The 21108-nt window shown below is 37.7% G+C and overlaps 3 protein-coding genes across 4 annotated transcripts; 1 reads left to right on the top strand and 2 right to left on the bottom strand.

The window, feature by feature from the left end:
• Nucleotides 1–10: 10 nt before the first annotated feature.
• LOC106132321 (gamma-secretase subunit Aph-1) lies at nt 11–4213 on the bottom strand. The gene is made up of 3 exons (XM_013331688.2): nt 3733–4213; nt 3168–3341; nt 11–2524 (listed from the first exon to the last, which is right to left on the bottom strand). Exons 1-3 carry the CDS (start codon nt 3952–3954, stop codon nt 2195–2197), a joined length of 726 nt encoding a protein of 241 aa, XP_013187142.2. The 5' UTR covers nt 3955–4213; the 3' UTR covers nt 11–2194.
• Nucleotides 4214–4557: 344 nt separating this feature from the next.
• Nucleotides 4558–13562, top strand: LOC106132377 (DDB1- and CUL4-associated factor 7). Of its 2 annotated transcripts, none has more exons than XM_060947695.1 (10): nt 4558–4711; nt 4845–4946; nt 5741–5843; nt 6305–6440; nt 7051–7301; nt 7991–8116; nt 8646–8732; nt 9676–9770; nt 10622–10820; nt 11560–13562. In XM_060947695.1, the coding sequence occupies exons 2-9, from the start codon at nt 4882–4884 to the stop codon at nt 10818–10820; spliced, it is 1062 nt and encodes a 353-aa protein (XP_060803678.1). In that variant the 5' UTR covers nt 4558–4711; nt 4845–4881; the 3' UTR covers nt 11560–13562. The 2 variants fall into 2 exon arrangements, with proteins under 2 accessions (XP_060803678.1, XP_060803679.1); XM_060947696.1 differs by having other exon boundaries at nt 4563–4617.
• A 610-nt stretch (nt 13563–14172) lies between these two features.
• LOC106132376 (ATPase family gene 2 protein homolog A) lies at nt 14173–17338 on the bottom strand. Its single transcript, XM_013331761.2, has 2 exons — nt 16871–17338; nt 14173–16304 (listed from the first exon to the last, which is right to left on the bottom strand). The coding sequence occupies exons 1-2, from the start codon at nt 17217–17219 to the stop codon at nt 14416–14418; spliced, it is 2238 nt and encodes a 745-aa protein (XP_013187215.2). The 5' UTR covers nt 17220–17338; the 3' UTR covers nt 14173–14415.
• Nucleotides 17339–21108: the final 3770 nt, after the last annotated feature.

Genomic DNA, 21108 nt, shown 5'->3' with positions numbered 1-21108 from the left:
TTTGATGTTTTCTTTTTCAAAAATCAAATTTACTATAGTATTTTGATTCGTTTTTGCTGTATGTCTTTTTCAAGTTGTGACGTCAGAGAGGTATAATCTTGCATCAGCTTTTAACTATAAAATCTGCGGTTCCCTATATGGCTGCCATATTTATTACGTAGATTCAGTCAGTATTACCGCTTCTAGAAGTTACACCGAAGTGCCTGCGCAGAAATATATCATATCAGAGCTTGTGAATTGAACCGAGAACTGTTGAACTACTATTATGAGCGAGATAGCGTGGATTTTAAGTTTTATACGCTTGTAATAAGGTCGTCATTTTATTGAGTTTTCATTCGGTTGGATTCGGCGGTAGGTTGCGCTATTTTTGCGCCGTCAAATATTGCCGAGACGACAGATATAAGTGGTTGTATTGTAACCACAGATATTAATATGTCTAAAGAACTGTTAACTCTTAAAATTAGATCCATCTTGTAACTACGCAAAGCCACCTGGGTTGCACTTGTAGCCTCTATGACTTAATGAATATGTTTAAAAAGCCAATAAAAATTTGGCGCGAAAGTCTACGCCTTATGACAACTCATCCAATACGCTGCATTAAAAAAAAACTTTATTACAATGACACCCGTTACATCGTGACGCCGTGTTTATCACGCGAAAAACGATCGCTGTTTCGCTTTTTTATTATGACGTGCATCGGGACAGCGATAGTTTTTCGCGCGATAAATACGAACGTCGCGCGTACATCTATATTTGTTATGTTTCCTTTATTTCTATTTTATTTCTTCTATCGCGCGTACATCTATATTTGTTATGTTTCTTTTATTTCTATTTTATTTCTTCTACTTTAGTTTCAATCTCCCACGGCATGGTTTTTTTTTTGCGAATCCTAAATTTCGCTTTTTTTATCTATGTATAGTAAAGACGCTCGTAATAACTGTATACAAACAAATCAGTTAAATTCTATACAATACCAATCAGTCTTTACTTAATTTAACAATTTGCTAACATGCAACATTGCATTACGCCCTCCTGGATGAGATGGTAAGGTCTAAGTATTTATTATTCGTACAATGAAATTATCATATACTAGCTGTGCCCGCGACTTCGTCCGCGTGAAATAGTTATTTTGGGCATCACTGAAGCCCTCAAGGATGAATAATTTTCCCCGTTTTTTTCACATTTTCCATTATTTCTTCGCTCCAAATAGTTGCAGCGTGATATTATATACCAGTAGTGCCTGAGATTAGCGCGTTAAAACAAACAAACAAACTCTTCAGCTTTATAATATTAGTATAAATTTATCCAAATTATATAATACTAATCATACTACCTATACATCTAAATGTGTAAACACAATAACTTTCTGGCGCAGTCGGGTAAAAACATGAGTTTCGTCAACTCTGGCAAAATACCATATCAGCCATAATAAATTGCATGATTCATATCTTTTTTATTAGATTGTCTTTTTACGATAAACTTTCCCATACTATCCCAGAGAGCGTACCAATACAAAAGAACTCGTCATTTAAACAAATAATTACCTATTATTCATATTTACACTTCTTTGATGATTGTATCACCAAAAATTTATAAAGCAAGATGTAGTGATGGCCGTTAGCGCTATAAGATTATCGATACTAGTATAAAAAAGGTAGCATATTTTTCTTTGCTCCTAAAAAGCTCTGCACTAAATACTGATATATTATCATAGTAATACATACATATTATAGCGTCTCTTTATCATTATCCCTTGTGAGGTAGATAAAGCCAAAAGCCTCTATTCTACATTTTAATCTAAGCCTGATGATAAAAGAATAACTTCTGTGCTATAATGAACTTGTTAGCTATAGTGCCGCGTGGTTTCCGGCACTTGAGAATATAACCACTCATCCAAATCTTTCACATAGTCGTCGTAAAAGGCGACTTAGGCTTACGATTGAACTTGAAAAAAAAAAACTTGGGATTTATTCTGTAGGTGATGAGCTAGCAACCTGTCTCTATAAGAATCTCAATTCCATTATGAAGCCATACAGCTGAATATGGTCTTTCAGTAATTTCGAGACTGTTAGCTTACAAGGGATAAGGACGTCACTTTATGTATGTATGTCAACTGTATGATATTGTTGTATACCTTACTCCGATTATTTCATAGACTATAATGTCATTGCCTAAACTAAAATTACTTTACAATTTATGTAGCTCTCCTTTGAAAAGTTTGTATGAAACTCTGCACAGTCCCACCGGCAGATTTGAACGCAATCATCGCAGTGATGATCAGAACTACGTATGATGGTATAATAGTGCTCGCATAGATCTGTTTCCGGTTCAGCAAACTGATGCCCGATACGAAGAAATGTGAGACCAGGACCCAGGAAACCTTGAAATAATTCTTTTCATCGCAACCGCTGAAGAAAATGACACTCCAGAATGTATTTAGGAGGATCATGCATAATGTCATGGCTGCACTCGTCACAAAGAAGTATTCTGAGCCACTTTGAAGCCCTAGAGTACCTGGGCCAATCTGAAAACAAAAAGAGTAATTTTAACATAGATCATAGTTGTTACATACAGTATACTTAACATACTTTTATAGTATGTAAGCAAGCCAAGGAATTAAATAAATAAGCCAAGTTAAAATAATAAGCCATTTCTTTCCCATGGATGTCGTAAAAGGCGACTAAGGAATAGGCTTATAAACTTGAGATTCTTTTTTAGGCGATGGGCTAGCAACCTGTCACTATTTGAATCTCAATTCTATCATTAAGCCAAATAGCTGAACGTGGCCATTCAGTCTTTTCAAGACTGTTGGCTCTGTCTACCCCGCAAGGGATATAGACGTGACCATATGTATGTATGTAAAATAATAAGCTATGTGGTCCCATGGATGTCTTGGGGCCACGTGGTTCCGGCACCAATACAAAAAAGAATAGGACCACTCCATCTCTTTCCCATGGATGTCGTAAAAGGCGACTTAGGGATAGGCTTATAAACTTGGGATTCTTTTTTTAAGCGATGGTCTAGCACCCTGTCACTATTTGAATCACAAGTTCATAATTTAGCCATACAGCTAAACATGGCTTTTGTCTTTTTACAACTGTCGGCTCTGTCTATCCTGTGAGGGATATAGATGTGATATATGTATTGAGTTTCTAAAATAAACTTACAGAATCAGCCAACACATTCACCAGAGCAAAAGCCCCGCTCATAGTTCCAAAACCAAGACCAGAAACGTAGGCCATCTCCAATTTGTTGGCACCTATGTCATGGTTCTCCGAGATCTCTTTAAGACCTGCCTCAGTTTTCTTTAAAAGGCGGTACATACCATAACGAAATAATTCCTGAAATAATAATAACAATATGATTTTTAAATAAAATGAACTACTAACTCGTGCACTGAGGAATTTAATCAAACGATTGTGGATTTCAACCTATTTTTTTGCACACTAAGTGAATTCACATGTATATCACTAACTACTTATAATCTGTTACCAAAATTTAGTTTATAAAGCTCTATACTATCACATTGGGCTAGCCTGTAATGATAGTGTAAGATTGATAAATAAATAAAAAAAAATTATGACTTTATTAACCTGTGTGCACTGAAGAAAGAAAGACTGTCTACCAGGACAAGTTGCAGATTTTGTTAGTTTGTTGTTGTGCATATTATTAGGATTATGTAGAAATAATTAGAGCAATTTTATTTACACTGCACATACAGAAAATACATACCTGGAAAATTATGGCGAAAGTCATTCCAAATGCCAAGTACGAGCGTAACGGCACCACTGCATACCACACTACAGAAGACAAGAGAAATGAGAGGAGCCACCCAAACGCCGCTGCTATCATGATGATGATCCGTACGGGGTCATTAGCGACCGTAATTGAGAACATCACAAACGGCGCCCCGTAAGCAAGGAGACTGCAGCTAAAAAATTCCGCAAGAGTCATTCTGTTATCGTTCTAGCAGTTCTTTGAAGAGATATCAAGTGTTTACTGAAAAATGAAAGTAATTGAGACTGCAACTGTCTAACATCGAGTTATATCACAATAATGTGTTGTATAGGAATCTTAGATAGATTATATAGATTGATCTTAGATAGAGAACAATTGTATTATTCAATTTCAGCCATTGAAATAAAGAAAGAAAATGCAATTTAATTTGTTTTAGTGATTTTTAGTACATATCGCAAAATGACATTTATGAATCATTATTTGTTGACGGTATGACAGTGACAATGACATACTTTAGTTTTGCAACGATCACAGTTTTAAAAAGGGTTGGACAATGACGTGTTGTTTGTTCCCGGCCTTTAAGGACCACTGCCCCATGGATTTCATAAAAGGTTACAAACAAAATAAGCACATTCAACTAATGCAAGCTCTAGTTAGAACTTTGCCGAGACCGTTTGTGACGTGGAATTATTCGGTAAGTAGGTGGTAGCCACAGGTGGTAGATGTGTACTGTACTTTCTTTGTGTAATGGCATTAAAAAATATATTGTTGAAAAAAAAAGAAAGGAAACGTCATCGTAATGTATCGTGTCAACTTCAAATTAATGGAAATGCTTGTTTGTTTGCTATTTCTAGATTTTGCAATTTCCTAAAAATAAAAGTAAGTACTTTGCATATTATCAAAAAAATCTGTCGAATATTGTGCATTTTTGAACTTCATCAGTATTAAATTAGATATTTTCTGTTTTTGTTAGGTAAATTATGACTTTTATTGATCGTTCTATTAATTTTTAGAATTTTGTCTTGAAATGCATGTTTAATGAGAATATTTCATATAAAAATCAACAACACTGTCAGCGCTAGTTTTTCATAAAGGTATATTTGTAGATACCTGTGAAGAAAAGTTGCAATCCTGGCGGCCCCAATGTCCATTCCGCATAGCAGCTCGTCCACGGCGAGTTCGAGCACAAAACGAAAAGAAATCTACAAGTAAGTTCTTAAAACAAGTATTCACACATAAAATCACGCCTTTATCCCTTACGGGGTAGACAGGACCAGCGTATCGAGGAGGCTGAGAGGACACACAACTGTATGGCATAATGGTGGAATTGAAATTCAGATAGTAAAAAGTTGCTAGCCTATCGCCCAAGCATCCCAAGTTTATAAGCCTTTACCTTGATTGACTTTTACAATATGCATGGGAAGACGATTTGTTAGCTCACTATGATTTTTCTTAGCTACCAAACCAGCATGAAAGTTGCATTTTACGAGAACAGCGTGATAAGGGAATGTTGTGATGTGAAAGAAGATGTAGTTACAGGAATAGAAAAGGGTATGTTGAGATGGTTCGGTCATGTGGAGAGGATGAATGAAAACAGGTTGACTAAGCAGATATACAAGGAGAGTGTGGAGGGAAAGGTCGGGGTGGGAAGACCTAGACGAACATATCTTGATCAAATTAAGGACGTCCTGGTGAAGGGTCAGGTCAAAAGTGCCCGAAACCCCCGAGCTTGCATGAAGAGAGTTATGAATGTGGATGAAGCAAAGGAAGTATGCAGGGATCGTGGCAAGTGGAAAGAGGTAGTCTCTGCCTACCCCTCCGGGAAAGAGGCATGAGTTTATGTATGTATGTATGTACGAGATCCATGGCTGCACGGCATAACTTCCCAAAATGTTTTACTATCTCATTGTTTAGTGTAAGTGGGAACTTCATATAGTTTGATACAGTCAAACAGGGATGTTTGACCGTATCAAACTATATTTCCTCCATTCTTGTTTGTCAGGTACCAAGCCCCATGGCCGCTGTACTCCATGAACTGGTCGGTGAGACCGGACAAGAGGTTCCGACTGGCACTCGGCAGCTTCGTAGAGGAATACAATAACAAAGTTTGTATTACCTTTTTTATACTTCATATTTATTTAAATGTATTGAACATTTATTTCTTACAGGTTAAAAAAAACAATATTCTTGAAATTGCGTTTCTTTTCAAGCTATGTAGCTTACTGAGATGGAATTGAGATTGAAATATAGACAGGTTGCTAGTCCCTCGCCCAAAAGAAGAATCCCAAATTTATAAGCCTATCCCTTAGTCGCCTTTTACGACATCCATGGAAAAGAGATGGAGTGGTCCTATTCTTTTTTGTATTGATGCTGGGAACCACACGGCACTGCTGGGAACCACAACGGCATTAACACATAATCATAAATGAGAAAAATGTGGAATAGTTTATTCTAGTGTCAGCAACCACACAGCACTCACTATGTGACATTAGTTACAGATTCGAGATAAAACGGAAAAAATTGTGTTTTCGTTTAGTATTTTAATATTTATTATGTCACCCAACAGGTACAGATAATATCCTTAGATGAGGAGACAAGTGAGTTCAGTGCAAAGAGCACTTTCGACCACCCGTACCCCACCACGAAGATCATGTGGATACCGGACAGCAAGGGCGTGTATCCTGACCTGCTCGCTACCAGCGGTGAGTATTTTGAAAATGCTGCGTGCCATTACGTGTTCAAAGTGGCAGGAAGATACATACATACATAAAAAACGTCTCTTTAGGGAGGCAAGGACCTCATCTGTCCACTTGCCACGATCCCTGCGTATTTCTGTTGCTTATCACATTCATTACTCTGTTTATGAAAGCGCGTCGTAGAGCGAGGTGGAAGTCTTTGGGGGAGGCCTTTCTTCAGCAGTGGATGTCCTAATAAAATAACGCTGATAAAATGAGGTCTAAATGAATACTGTACACAATATGAACTTGTTAAAATTTTGTACAAAGATGTGAAAAATTTTAAAAGGTTAGCCAGAACATACATACATACATATAGTCACGTCTACATCCCTTGCGGGGTAGACAGAGCCAACAGTCTTGAAAAGACTGACAGGCCACGTTCAGCTTCTTGGCTCGATGATAGAATTGAGATTCAAATAGTGACAGGCTGCTAGCTCATCGCCTAAAAGAAGAATCCCAAGTTTATAAGCCTATCCCTTAGTCGCCTATTACGACATCCATGGGAGTGGTTCTATTCTTTTTTTTATATTGGTGCCCTGAACCACACGGAACATACTTTTTATTTGAATTCCAGGTGATTACCTAAGAATCTGGCGCGCCGGCGAGCCTTATACCCTTTTCGAGTCAGTACTGAACAACAACAAGAATTCTGACTTCTGCGCACCCCTCACTTCGTTCGATTGGAACGAGGTGGACCCCAACCTCGTGGGGACCAGCAGTATCGACACCACGTGCACCATCTGGGGGCTGGAGACGGGTCAGATGTTGGGCAGGGTCGCTGAGGTCACTGGGCACGTCAAGACTCAACTTATCGCTCATGATAAGGTCAGTGACACCTTTGGGTCAGCTTTAAAATGATGACGTTTAATTTAAATAAAAATAGGCTCAAACGGCTCAGACGCATGGGTATAGTCTATGTTTAAAAGGATGCAGTTGTTTTAAATGTCACCCTGTATACATGACACATGATGATAGAAGAGTCAGCAGTAGCTCTTATTTTCAATTTACTTGACACAATACAATGGCCAGTTTGTTCGTAATTAAAACTGTGTATACTCGGAAGAGGAAGGGAGTAAATGGCAATTGTCAAATTTTACAAGTATAAAACGTCATCTAGTTAATTTCATGGGTACTAGATGCTGCCCGCCAAAACAGCACTTCGAAGTGCTTTTTAATAATTAATCATTAATTAAAATACCGTGCCGTGTGGTTCCCGGCACCAATACAAAAAAGAATAGGACTACTCCATCTCTTTCCCATGGATGTCGTATAAGCCGACTAAGGGGTAGGCTTATAGAGTTGGGATTCTTCTTTTAGGCGATGGGCTAGCAACCTGTCACTATTTGAATCTCAATCCTATCTTAAAGCCAAATAGCTGAACGTGGCCTATCAGTCTTTACAAGGCTGTAAGCTCTGTCTACCCCGCAAGGGATATAGACGTGATTATATGTATGTATGTATTAATTAAAATAGATGGCGCGCAACAATATGTTTTATCATCATTATCCGTTCAGGAAGTGTACGACATAGCGTTCAGCCGCGCGGGCGGCGGCCGCGACATGTTCGCGTCCGTGGGCGCCGACGGCTCCGTGCGGATGTTCGACCTTCGGCATCTCGAACATTCCACCATCATTTACGAGGTGAATTTCATACATACATACATACATAAAATCACGCCTCTTTCCCGGAGGGGTAGCCAGAGACTACCTCTTTCCACTTTGCCACGATCTCTGCATACTTCCTTCGCTTCATCCACATTCATATTTTATTTTTATCATTTTTGTCATTGTCTTATTTTTGTTGTCTCATGTTTGTATTATCTTGTTCTCATCTGTGCCGTGTGGTTCCCGGCACCAATATAAGAAGAAATAGGACCACTGCATCTTTTTTCTATGGATGTCGTAAAAGGCGACTAAGGGATATGCTTATAAACTTGGGATTTTAGGCGATAGGCTAGCAACCTGTCACCATTCGAATCTCAATTCTATCAATAAGCCAAATAGCTGAATGTGGCCTGTCAGTCTTCCAGACTGCCGGCTTTGTCTACCCCGCAAGGGACATAGACGTGACCATATGTATGTAACATGTTTCACAAATAAATAATCTTGAATCATGTCTACCCCGCAAGGGATGTAGACGTGACTTGTATGTGTGTCTGTATGTGCGTAGGACCCTCAGCACACGCCGCTGCTCCGGCTGGCGTGGAACAAGCAGGACCCTAATTACCTCGCCACGGTCGCCATGGACGCCTGCGAGGTAATTCTATTGCTAATTTTATAGTTATTATTGTAATACCTTACATTAGATATGGAGAGGATGAATGAAAGCATGTTGACCAAGAAAGTATACAAAACGATTTAGATTTAAGATATCTATATTTGTAAATTGACGTCCGATGAAAATGCTGCAGTGTAGTTTGTTCCGCCGTTTCTTCTACACACGCGCTTTGGAAGCGGTTGTAGTTATAATTAGATTTAAGTTATGTGACGACAATAAGTGATACCTTGTATCCAATTTTGAAAATTAATCTATTCTATTCTATTCTGGTGTGAATGGGAGAATTTTTTAAATTCCTTACTTAGCAGACGTCTCAAAGTCAAGTAATCTACTATCCTGCCATATTGTAATTCCATTGATTCAAAATTCACTCCGCGCATTTAGCGCCATCTATGTAAGAGAGCACAGGTTTTTCGCTAATCCCACGGGAGCCATAGTTTTTTTCCAGAACGAAAGGTATTATATGTCTTTCTCCATACTCGGAACTGATCTGATATATATGCGAAATTTTAAGAAGATTGCTTGTGTAGATAACGCGTGAAAAGAAAACAAACAAACAAACTTACTTTCGCATTTACAATATAAGTTGGGATTAAAGAACCGTCCCGGCAAACGTTGTTAATATAAATAATTTTTAAGTAATTTTTAGTTAAAAAAAAATTTTACGGTGGACAACCCTTATCGCTAAGGGGTATGAAAAATAGATGTTGGCCGATTCTCAGACCTACTCTATATGCTCACAAATTTCATGAGAATCGGTCAAGCCGTTTCGGTGGCGTACTCCACCGAACGGAACATTGTGACACGAGAATTTTATATATAAGATTAATACGTACCTACACCGAAGAAAAAAAAAAAAAACAGCAAGAACTAAGAAATAAATGAAAAACTTTGTACAAAGTCAGTATTGGTGTTGCATCAGGTGATAATCCTGGACGTGCGCGTGCCGTGCACGCCGGTGGCCCGGCTCAACAACCACCGCGCCTGCGTCAACGGCATCGCCTGGGCGCCGCACAGGTACGGGGGGACACACACGGACACACACACGGACAAACACACGGACACACACACGGACTAACACACACGGACTAACACACACGGACATACACACACGGACACACCCACACGGACGAACACACTGACAAACACACACGGACACACACACACGGACTAACACACACGGACAAACACACACGGACACACCCACACGGACAAACACACGGGGACACACACACACGGACATACCCACACGGACACACACACGGGGACACACACACACGGACACACACACCCACACGCACACGGACACACACACACGGACAAACCCACACGGACACACACACACACACACACGGAGGCACACACACGGACACACCCACACACACACACGGAGACACACACACGGACACACACACACACACGGACACACACACACGGACACACACGGACACATACACGGACAAAAACACACGGACACACCCTCACGGACACACACACACACACGGAGACACACACACGGACACACCCACACGGACACACCCACACGGACACACACACACGGACACACCCACACACACACACGGATACATACACGGACAAAAACACACGGACACAGACACACACACACACACGGACACACACACGGACAAACACACGGACTAACACACACGGACTAACACACACGGACACACACACGGACAAACACACAGACAAACACACAGACAAACACACACGGACACACCCACACGGACACACACACACGGACACACACACACACGGAAACACACACACACACGGACAAACACACACGGACACACACACACGGACACGTAAATGTCGTGTTAAAAGTTATTTAAAAAAAATTACAGTTCCTGCCACATTTGCACAGCCGGTGACGACCACCAGGCTCTCATATGGGACATCCAACAAATGCCTCGTGCCATAGAGGACCCGATACTGGCGTACACCGCGGCCGAGGGCGAAGTCAACCAGATACAGTGGGGCGCCACACAACCCGACTGGATCGCTATATGTTACAACAGGCACACGGAGATACTACGCGTTTAGGTAAGTGGGTTAAATAGCCGAAAAATTTCTATAAAATCCGTGAAAATAACGCGATTTAGCGTCGCGTCGTTACAGTGTGTCGCCATCTATCGGACAGTGGTTGAATGTTATAGTAAGCTCTTGCGAGATGGCGTCTTAGTAAGTAGTTCTTGCAATGTACTAATAGATGGCGCCACAAGTATACATTTGTAAGGACATGCAACAAATATCTCGTGCCTCGTAATATGTGATGGGGGTCGTCTCCATCACAGGCATACTGAGATAATACGCGTTTAGGTAAGTAAATAAAATAATAAATAAATATACATATACAGGACAAATATGTGTAATATTGAGTTAGCCTCGAAGTAAGTTCGAAACTTGTGTTACGAGATACTAAATGGGTTATACCATGAAATTATTTAGTGATTATATCTAAAAGCCGTCATTATATGTCGCGATTTAGCTTGACTCGCGTTAATCCATGAGTGTCGCCATCTTTCCGACAGCGGTTGAATTAAAAAGTAAGTTCATGCTCGATAGCGGTCTTCGTAGTTCTTACGATGTATTAATAGATGTCACCGCAGTATAAGTGACTCAGACACGTGATATCTGACTGATGTTAGTTATAATATAACTGACTTAACCCATGATTTGAAAAAAGTATTTAACTTTAACCCCTCTATCTCTAATTACACTGAAAAATTATGTTTCCTTTCTTGAGAAAACACTGGCTAAAATACTATTATCTTTTTTCCAGGTACATATTTATATATAGAATAGTCATGGTGAAGTACGCAGGCTCTACACGTATAGTATAATCGGTATAAAGTTAGCATCGTCCTTTAAAAAAAATATTTTTCCCCATCCGTCATATCTGATAATTAAATGACCGTGATTGGTCGGATACGAAAGACGGCTCGTCGCCTATTGGCTCATTTTGTTTATATTTACCTTCCAATATTTGATCAAATGTTATTACGACGTATGTAAAATCCGATGAACAAGTGCTGAAATTAATTGAAAAATCGTTAAAAGTTAAAGCGTTAAATCCTTGATCAAATATTTGTGTTGTTTAAAATTCAGATGATGGAAAATAAGACATCCCTTTCAACGTTTGGGAGTAAGGAGAAATATAGACACAATGTTGTAGCTGATACCACAGGCAACCCTGTTTTTGGAAAGACTGGTTTGCTTTGTAATTAAAAAAAAAAATTAAAATAGAGATCAACTGAAAATCACATGACTCGGCTCGTTTAGCCAATGACATTGCAGTTGAATTAAAAATATTATTATGATGTATGCAGCGATTGTGACAAGTGGAGTCTCTGCCTACCCCTCCGGGAGAGCCCTGATTTTATGTGTGTATTATTTAGATTGGCGGAATGACAGGACAGGTTTTTTTTGTTAACCTTTTTTAGAATATCTAAAGGACTATTAATGGACATTTTGTACGATATGTGTATTGTCTTATATTAAGACAAGACTGAATGTAATCGGCGAAAAATTAGTGATTTTTATATTATGCATTTTTAAATATTACATTCGACTTAAATTTATTCAATGTGTAAGCGAGACAAACCTATTGGGCGTTAGCTTTTATCTCATTTTGACAAGATCTTTAAAAGCAGCGGTAAACTATGATTCTACAGCTTTAGGGACAGTTCACACCGGAGAAGCGACGCGAAATTGTAAAAGAGTGAAGTGAACTGAACCTTTAGACATTTTTAGAAGTATTGACGCGGGAAGTGAATTACTTTACGTAGTCAAGTTTGGATATTTAAAAAAATGTTAGGAAAAGTGTGCAATTTTATGAGAGTCTAGGTCGGAAAGTTAACAAAGATGGATCTGCATTTAAATGGATAAAGGCATAGACTAGAAGTTATAGGTAATTATTAAATAATTCTCTATTGGTGAGGTAACAAATTGTAAAATACTAAAATACAATTGAAAGCAAATTAATTTGGTCGATTAAAGTTGTAATAGCTACAGGTGCGGTATCTATATTTTTTGCATTTTTGAGGATATACTAAATTGATGACATAAATTTATATAAATAAAAGGATAAATCATAACTTCGTAATGTATGCAAACGGGAATTACCGCGAACATTGCATCAAATCCATTCTTCGCAAAGTACCATATTATTATGGTACATTTCAAACAATAATTTACGTTGAATAAATTACTTAAAACTAAGTTTACTGCTTCCATAGCTCAAATGCAGAAGGAGCGGTACGAACTGCACTGTAGCATTGTTTCAACTTCACACCGTCACATTAATACCCGTTTGCACACATTGATATCACGCAACGCGAAACTTTTAGTTTTAATAACTTTTGCTGAAACATAAGAATTTGACTTAACAAGAATAAAGCTTAGCGGTAATACAATGTTATTATATTTGTTTAGTATTGTCGCGGTATAAGTAGAGAAAATGTTGACATAAGATAACCCGACATTATTTATTTCAATCAACATTGAATTAACTTAGATAATTATTTCCATATGAAGAAATGTTTTTCTAAGTGTGGGTTGCATTATATCACTTTAGTAATAACGAAATTTTAAAGCTGACTGAAATCACCGTTTATACGAAATTTGTATTAAACCAATAAATAATTTCATTTAAATTAACCGTTAACTGGGGATATGTTGCAGCAGCACACTAAAATGGAACTTCCCAAGATGTGGTGGTTAGTGACACTTCATATCGAAATTCTACTCTATAAGACGATGGAAAGATGAATTTTCAATGATTGACTGAAAGAGTTCGATGTAGGTGGTGTATTTTTATAATCCACAGAAAAAACGGTTATAATGCCAATGTCAACGGAATGTTATTTTCCCTTTGAAGAGTTTGACGTTGATGATTGAAAGTTTTGATGCTCGGCGGGAATTTCTGTTTCCAAATTATAGTTCCCCTCTGTGTTTTACCAACAAGATAAATGTACTGATCAATAGTTAATTTTTTATTGTGGATAATCAGGTTAATGAAATTTTATAGAAAAAAAATCGACCGCTTTTGTAACATAACACCTCGCTGTAGCCGCGGTTTTTCTAATTTGAAAATAATATGCGGTCTCCGAATAAAGATATTTTTGTTGATTATGTAAGGCAGCATCTTAAGAAACGTTTATTTCATGCCAGTATTAAAAATGAAAGCTACTTTTTAATTTCCAAAAAGGTCCAGAAAAAAAATTGGATTTGTAAATTAAAAGATAAATTTTTACATAATCTACAAATACAAAAAAAATATAATTACGAGTGATTGTAGGTCCCCTTGTATAGCTGTATTGTGAATTAGTGCACTTGTGATTAAATAGGCTTACTTTATTTATATAATTTAGTATTAAGGTTTCATATATTATATATTAAATTATGTGACAAATCAAACTCTTTTTATTTACAAAGTTTTATAAAATTTCATACTTTCTCTTACAAATATTCTGTAATTGATACTTGATTTATAGTTCTTTGTTTATTTTTATTCAATTTCCTTAATTGGCGATTTTTTCACTATAGAGCCAAAGATATGTCAGCAAAATGAGTTAATTTTTCCTACTATGTACCTTGTAAAACTGCTTTTATGTTTTTATGAATAGGCACAGAAAATTTATCCTGATTTTTGTCCCAAAGCAAATTCCTCATAAACTTTTAACAAAGAGTCTGGTGTTCTCGGTTTGAAATCTTTCAAAACATCTAGAAAGTCTGCAATTTTTACCGCTGGACAGTTGAGGTCATCCTCTAATGCTCTCAGTGCAGCTTCGTGGCACACAGCATGTAATTCGGCACCAGAAAACTTCTCCGTAATTTGTGCTATATTTTCTGCTGATACATCTTCACTTACACTCATCTTGGCCAGTTTAAGTTCCAGTATTTGCAGCCTGGTCTCGTAATCTGGCAACGGCACATAGATCAGTCTATCCAGCCGACCTGGCCTTAGCAAAGCTCTGTCCATCTTGTCTGGTCGATTTGTTGCAGCCAAAATAGTGACCGACTTCAATGGAACTACCCCATCTAATTCTGTCAACAGCTGAGCTAAAACTCTCTCATGCACCCCCGCTTCCCCTACGCCCCTTTCCCCGCCAATGGCGTCCATTTCATCAAAAAATATAACAGAGGGCGCCACTTGACGTGCTTTCCTAAATAAATCCCTAACAGCTTTCTCTGATTCACCAACCCATTTAGAAAATAACTCTGGGCCTTTAATTGATAAGAAATTTAACCCACTTTCAGTGGCTAATGCTTTTGCTATCATTGTTTTAGAGCACCCTGGAGGACCGTATAATAAAACTCCACCTGGAGGTTTCACACCTAATCTTTGGAAACTTTCAGCATGTTTCAAGGGCCATTCAACGGCTTGTCTCAACTTCAGTTTTAAATTGTCCATGCCTCCAATATCAGTCCATCTCACGTTAGGCACTTCTATTAACAATTCCCGCATAGCACTGGGTCTTACTACTGTTAGGGCGCCCATCAAGTCATCTTTCTCTATATTATCACTCGATCTCTTTATACATTTCATGGAAGCCTGCGTACACAAGTTGACCAAATCTGCAGCGACATAACCATGTGCGAGTTCTGATATTGAATCAATATCTTGTGAAGATACTTTACTTGGCAAACCTTTCAACAGACTGTGGAGAATTTCCCGCCTTCGGATCCTATCTGGAACAGGTACCTCAATCTCTTTATCTAACCTCCCAAATCTCCTCAACATAGGATCTATAGCATCAGGCTTTCTTGTAGTGGCCAGAACAAACACTCTATTATTCTCTTGGTGTAAATTGTCCAATAATGACACAAAAGCAGAGGTTATTCTCCTTTCTTGTTCCGTACTGCCCGAAGAACGCCTAGGACATATTGTTTCAATTTCATCAACCAGAATTATACTAGGCTCATTTTCAATTGCTTTTGTAAATAAACTTTTCATAGTGGCCTCCGTTTCTCCAAAATATTTGCTGAACACAGCTGGTCCATTCACCTCTATATGATGGCATTGCATATTGTCTATGAGATATTTACAAATGGCAGTTTTTCCTATGCCCGAGTGGCCATAGATCAGCAAGCCTCTAGTTGGTTGAAAGTTTGAAGTAAGACCGTTTTTGTTGAAAGATATTTCAATAAAAGTTTTGATTTCATCCAAAATATCATCTACTCCGCCTAAACATAACGGCTTTTTGTTTTTTGATGCAGATTCTTTTTGTATATTCCATATAGTATTTTCACTTAATTCACCCCAAGTATTATCTTTACTTTCCACCTGTTCGTGTTTCAAATTAACTATTTCAATCTCAAGTTTTTTTCCGAAGTAGTAATAGACTAATATACTGCCGACGCGCACAAAGTTATTATAGAAGTGTTGTTTTAAGATGTCGCTGATATCAGTCTCGATCTTGTGACTCCGGATGCTGATGGTAACGCCGGTTGCTTTAGGGATATTGCCTTTAATGACAGTAACAGTTATTTTCTTGTTGTCCCCACACCAAGCATTAGATAGATCTGAAATCAAAGTAAAATATTTAAATGAAATGTAGTATTATTATATATATTTTAAATATATAAAATAGAGAGTATAAATTATCAATGTGCTAAATGATACTCATTGTATCATTTTGCACATTGATAATTTATTATTTAGAGATCTTAAAGTGAGAAATTAAATAATGAAGAATACCTTATTTTTTACTAAAACAATAAAAGTTTTCTACATTACAAATAATGTAGTTAAGTGGGTTCATTAATTCTTTAAATTTACTGGTATAAAAAATAGTGTAATATTCTTCAAGTTTACTGGGGGCAGTCTATAACTATGATCCAGATCAAGAATTTTATTTCAATTAATTTAGAGAGCTCTTGTAAACATACATAAGAACATATAATCACGTATATATCCCTTGCAGGGCAGACAGACTGATAAGCACTCAGCTGTTTGGCTTAATGATAGAATTGGGATTCAAATAGCGACAGGTTGCTAGCTCAACTTATAATAATAATTTCTTGTAATTTGACAAGAGTCAAATTTGAATCGATTTGAATTTGAAATTATAAACATTCTATCAATTTACCTGCAGCAGGCAGTATAACAGCGGCAGGCGCACAGTTTTTGGATGGCCACATCCGTTTCACAAGCTTAGGGGCCCCATCTCTGCAGATTTCCAGGGGACCGCCAATCACTGCGCCAATCAAAGAACTTGTAGAAGGATGAACCATAACTGCGTCCCTTGGCACGCCATCCGGAGGAGCACCGCCTCTAACGAGCCAAGAAAAGAGCACTCCGCCATCGATGTATGGACATTTCAATTGATCTTTAACGCAATTTAACTCCACATGAACATTTTTGTCGTTTGAGGTTATGCTGCAACCGCATCGTTCGCATTCAACCCATAGGGTTTTCTTGGCTTGCTTTGGCGGCATATTTTATTTTAATTTACACTTGATGTGCTTAATCTTTGCTAAAATCCAAAGTTATTTACAGAAAATAACAAAATTAAGTAGGCAAACCATTTCTCCTTTTTTGTTAAATAGAAACGCAACGTCAATGTCAATTTTGTCAATGTCTTTGCGTTTAGTTTTACGCTGTAACGAGGAAAAATTAATAGTAATTAAGAATAGTTTTACCCGCTTGTTTACCTCGGAGAGGATTTACCCTTTGGCATCTTTATCACAAAAAAAAATAATGCACCCCTTGACCAAAAATTTACCAAAGCATATTAACATATTTACTTATGCCGCAACTGTCTAAACCCAATGGAAAGACATCTGTCTTTCCATTGGGTTTAGACAGTTGCGGCATATTTATGAACATATATCGCAACAGAAAGCTTGAGATTTTTCACTAAACTAATGCCATTGAAGTATTTCATGTAATTATGTGGCTTGGTTAATCTAGATCGCATGGTTTTTCTAAAAAAGGGGGTCGATTAAGCACATTTTTATCTATATTTCCCTAGACTAAAGAGGGAGCGTTAACTTGGGAACAAAGCATGAGACTTGCAATAGGTGACATGCATTTTCCCTTGGTCGCCTCTAACATTATTCATGTGAAAGATTATGATGTCCTATTCTAAAGTGCTAAAACCACAAGACACATTCCTTCTTCAATGTGTCTACCTACAATCGTTAGGTACTCATGTGGCCTACATAGATTTTAACTAGCACATTCCTACACTGGCCTTATCATTCATACCACGCGCTTAGCTCTGGTTAAGGACACTACTTTCTTTCATACGTTAAGTAACTATCCGTTTAGGGATCGTGATATAATGAGTTGTGTAAACCGATGGAATGTTACTTCAAACCATGTCGTTATTATTACCTCATTATTGTATTGAAATTATTTAGTAACTTGTTCCCGCCCGCGGCTTACTGAGTGTTAATAGGTAGGTATAGCTGTCCTGCTGTCAATATTTGCAAATTTATTCAAGAAAGTAAATCACTTTTAAATCTGGTCTCCTTATCAAATAATGACCATGTTTATAATTATACAAAAAGTTACGTTGAGTTTAATATTATTTAAGAATAGCTAATCAACTTATACTTAACGAATGAATCAATAATTATCGTAATTAATTGTAACAGGCGTTAATACACGCATTAGCTAAGAGCTTGGTAAAGTCAAGGTCTAATAATAATACCTTTTGTCTGTTCGTTTGGTGGTCAATTCGTCATGTTTTGACAGCCAGCTGCTTTGAAAGGTTAACTTTGATAATCTGATACGGTTAGCGGGTCATACCCATGATGCTCATAATGTTGTTAAATCGTATGTTTCTATTTTAATTAAGTACCTTCTTATCATAATAAAGCCATACAGCCATTGGCCATTCAATCTTTTAAAGACTGTTAGAAAACGAGTAGAATAGAATAGATTTATTTTCAAAATTGGATAGAACAAGCGCATGTGTAGAAGAAGCGGCGGAACAACCTTTTACCTGTTCGTTTTACCTGTAGGCCTTGTCTACCCCAAAAGGAATATAGACGTGACTATATGTATGTATGTTCTTACTTTACAAAATACACACACATAGACATTGACATGTCTTTATCTCTTCTTCATTCCTCTGGTGTTATAATGGCTGAATGTAACCAGGACTATAGTCATCATAGACGCAAGGCCTTCTGCACCGCGAGGACCCGCCTATTCAATCTAATTTTTAAATTTTACGCTGTCCCAAAATGGCGGGCTTGCTATTTAGCCGGCTTCCTACCTAGTTACCTATAACCTACTACCTATTGTTGATATGACTAGTTGATAAATTTAACCATTATGAAACCCAAAAACACTATGGTTAGCTGCAAATTATTTCAATATCTACCGACTCCATGTTTATAGGTAATCAAAAACTTTACATTGAGTTACATTCAACATTGGTAACAGACAGATTAAATTATAAATCACAAAAGGCTACATTTATTTTAGTTTTACTTACATATAATTAAATCACGTCTTTATCCATTACAGGGTAGATAGAGCCACCAGTCTGGTGCGGACTGAAGGCCACGTTCAGCTATATGGCTCAATGGTGGAATGGAAATTCAAAAAGCGACAGGTTACTAGTCAATCGCTTAAAAGAAGTATCAAATTTACTAAGTATTTCCCTTGATAGATTTTACAGTCTGCACAGAAAGAGCTGGTACACACTATGGCATCTCTCCGCTACAAGACCAACATTTAACACTTTGAAGTCTATGTTAAGGCTAAGGAAGTGGCCTTTCGTCGATCAGATTACGTCAAAGACAATAGCTATCGATGTAGAACCTTGACTTGCGACCTATCTGAACAATCGCGATGAAAGACTGACCATTTGAACGTTTGGGTACCTTCTTGCGGGAGGTTCACGTGGGCTTTCGAAGAAGGTCCTCCAAAAAAAGTTAGGTCCTATGTTGGGTGCTGCTGTGACGATTTTTGGTAAACGTCGCAGGAAAGGGTGTCGAGAGACAAAGTAAAAAAAGGAAATCAAAGTTAAAAAAATATATTTTTTTAGATTGATCTGGGTCTTAAATGTTTTTTCAGTAGGTATGCGTAGGTATTTAATATAATATCATTGAGGTAGTATCTCGTAACTCTCGTAACACAAGCCATGAGCTTACTTCGGCTTCCCAAGGAAGGGCACAAAGATAGCTTGCAATGTTTTTCAGTAAGTTGCTAAAGTTGTTTTATATTCCGATAGGCAGGTATTAATAATACTTTAGAAAAAGCGGTCATGGTACCAAAGTCTATCTTAGTATGGCCATTGGCTACCAAATTTGGGCGCAACACGTTAACAATGGATTGATATAGTTGAATTCTCATTGTGATATTTATAAATAAGCGTGGACCAACATAAAGTTCAAGGCTGTAGATATGTCGTGTGATTTGACAAGGTGATAATTAATTCTTTAACCGGCTAAATGAACAAGAAAGATTTATGATTTTTAGGTAGATGAATTGAGAAAACCCCTACATACATACATATAATCACGTCTATACCCCTTGAGGGTAGGCAGAGCCAACAGCCTTTAAAATACTGAAAAGCCACGTTCAGCTGTATAGCTTACTGATAGAATTGAGATTCAAAAAGACAGGTTGCTATACCATCGCCTACAAGAAGAATGCCTCTCCCTCAGTCGCTTTCTACGACATCAATGGTAAAGATATGGAGTGGTCCTAAACTAAAGTTCCGAGAATTACACGTTACAGCATCGCCTCATATGAAAAAAGCTGCTCTTTTCTCATGTGCTTAGTAAAAATCAACCTATTGCTTTAAAGTTGTGATTCTTTTTTTGGTGATAGGATAGCAACCTAAGTTCGTCTGAATCAGTAAGCCTAAAGCTAAGGTCGTTTGATTTGTATCTACGTACTTCTGCCTCATTCAACTAACTCCTCTTAAATATTTAATGGTTGACTGGAAGAGATCCCTAAATGGGATAAGTCCATACATACATACATACGGGCACATCTATATCCCTTGCGGGGTAGACAGAGCCAACAGTCTTGAAAAGACTGAATGGCTACGTTCAGCTATTTGGCTTAATGATAGAATTGAGATTCAAATAGTGGCAGGTTGCTAGCCCATCGCCTTAAAAATAATCCCAAGTTTGTAACCCTGTATGGGATAAGTCCGCCTTTGTTTTTGTCTAACAAATTTACTGTATTTTTGTTTTCTTTCGTATTTACAATAATGCCTGATTTTTAATATGTGAGTGTACTTTAAACATATAATCTGACTGAATATTGTCTATTGATTTTTATTCGCTTATATACCAGAGCGTGGAAATCCTTATTTCTTTTTGCTTTGTGCTCATTTCCATCTTGTTACGCACAGCT

Source organism: Amyelois transitella, chromosome 14 (assembly GCF_032362555.1).
Source record: "Amyelois transitella isolate CPQ chromosome 14, ilAmyTran1.1, whole genome shotgun sequence".
NCBI lineage: Eukaryota > Metazoa > Arthropoda > Insecta > Lepidoptera > Pyralidae > Amyelois > Amyelois transitella.
Note: the sequence above shows the minus strand (reverse complement) of the source record. Positions and strands in the feature narration are given on the sequence as shown.

Excerpts from the sequence above, each read along its gene's own strand:
- LOC106132376 (XM_013331761.2), bottom strand. The coding sequence starts at position 17,219 with ATGCCGCCAAAGCAAGCCAAGAAAACCCTATGGGTTGAATGCGAACGA. Across the intron at positions 16,305-16,870 it reads TGTTATACTGCCTGCTGCAG|ATCTATCTAATGCTTGGTGT; the intron begins GTAAATTGATAG and ends CTTTGATTTCAG.
- LOC106132377 (XM_060947695.1), top strand. The coding sequence starts at position 4,882 with ATGTCCATTCCGCATAGCAGCTCGTCCACGGCGAGTTCGAGCACAAAA. Across the intron at positions 4,947-5,740 it reads AAACGAAAAGAAATCTACAA|GTACCAAGCCCCATGGCCGC; the intron begins GTAAGTTCTTAA and ends CTTGTTTGTCAG. Across the intron at positions 8,733-9,675 it reads TCGCCATGGACGCCTGCGAG|GTGATAATCCTGGACGTGCG; the intron begins GTAATTCTATTG and ends GTGTTGCATCAG.
- LOC106132321 (XM_013331688.2), bottom strand. The coding sequence starts at position 3,954 with ATGACTCTTGCGGAATTTTTTAGCTGCAGTCTCCTTGCTTACGGGGCG. Across the intron at positions 3,342-3,732 it reads CTTTCGCCATAATTTTCCAG|GAATTATTTCGTTATGGTAT; the intron begins GTATGTATTTTC and ends TTATTATTTCAG. Across the intron at positions 2,525-3,167 it reads TGAATGTGTTGGCTGATTCT|ATTGGCCCAGGTACTCTAGG; the intron begins GTAAGTTTATTT and ends TTTTGTTTTCAG.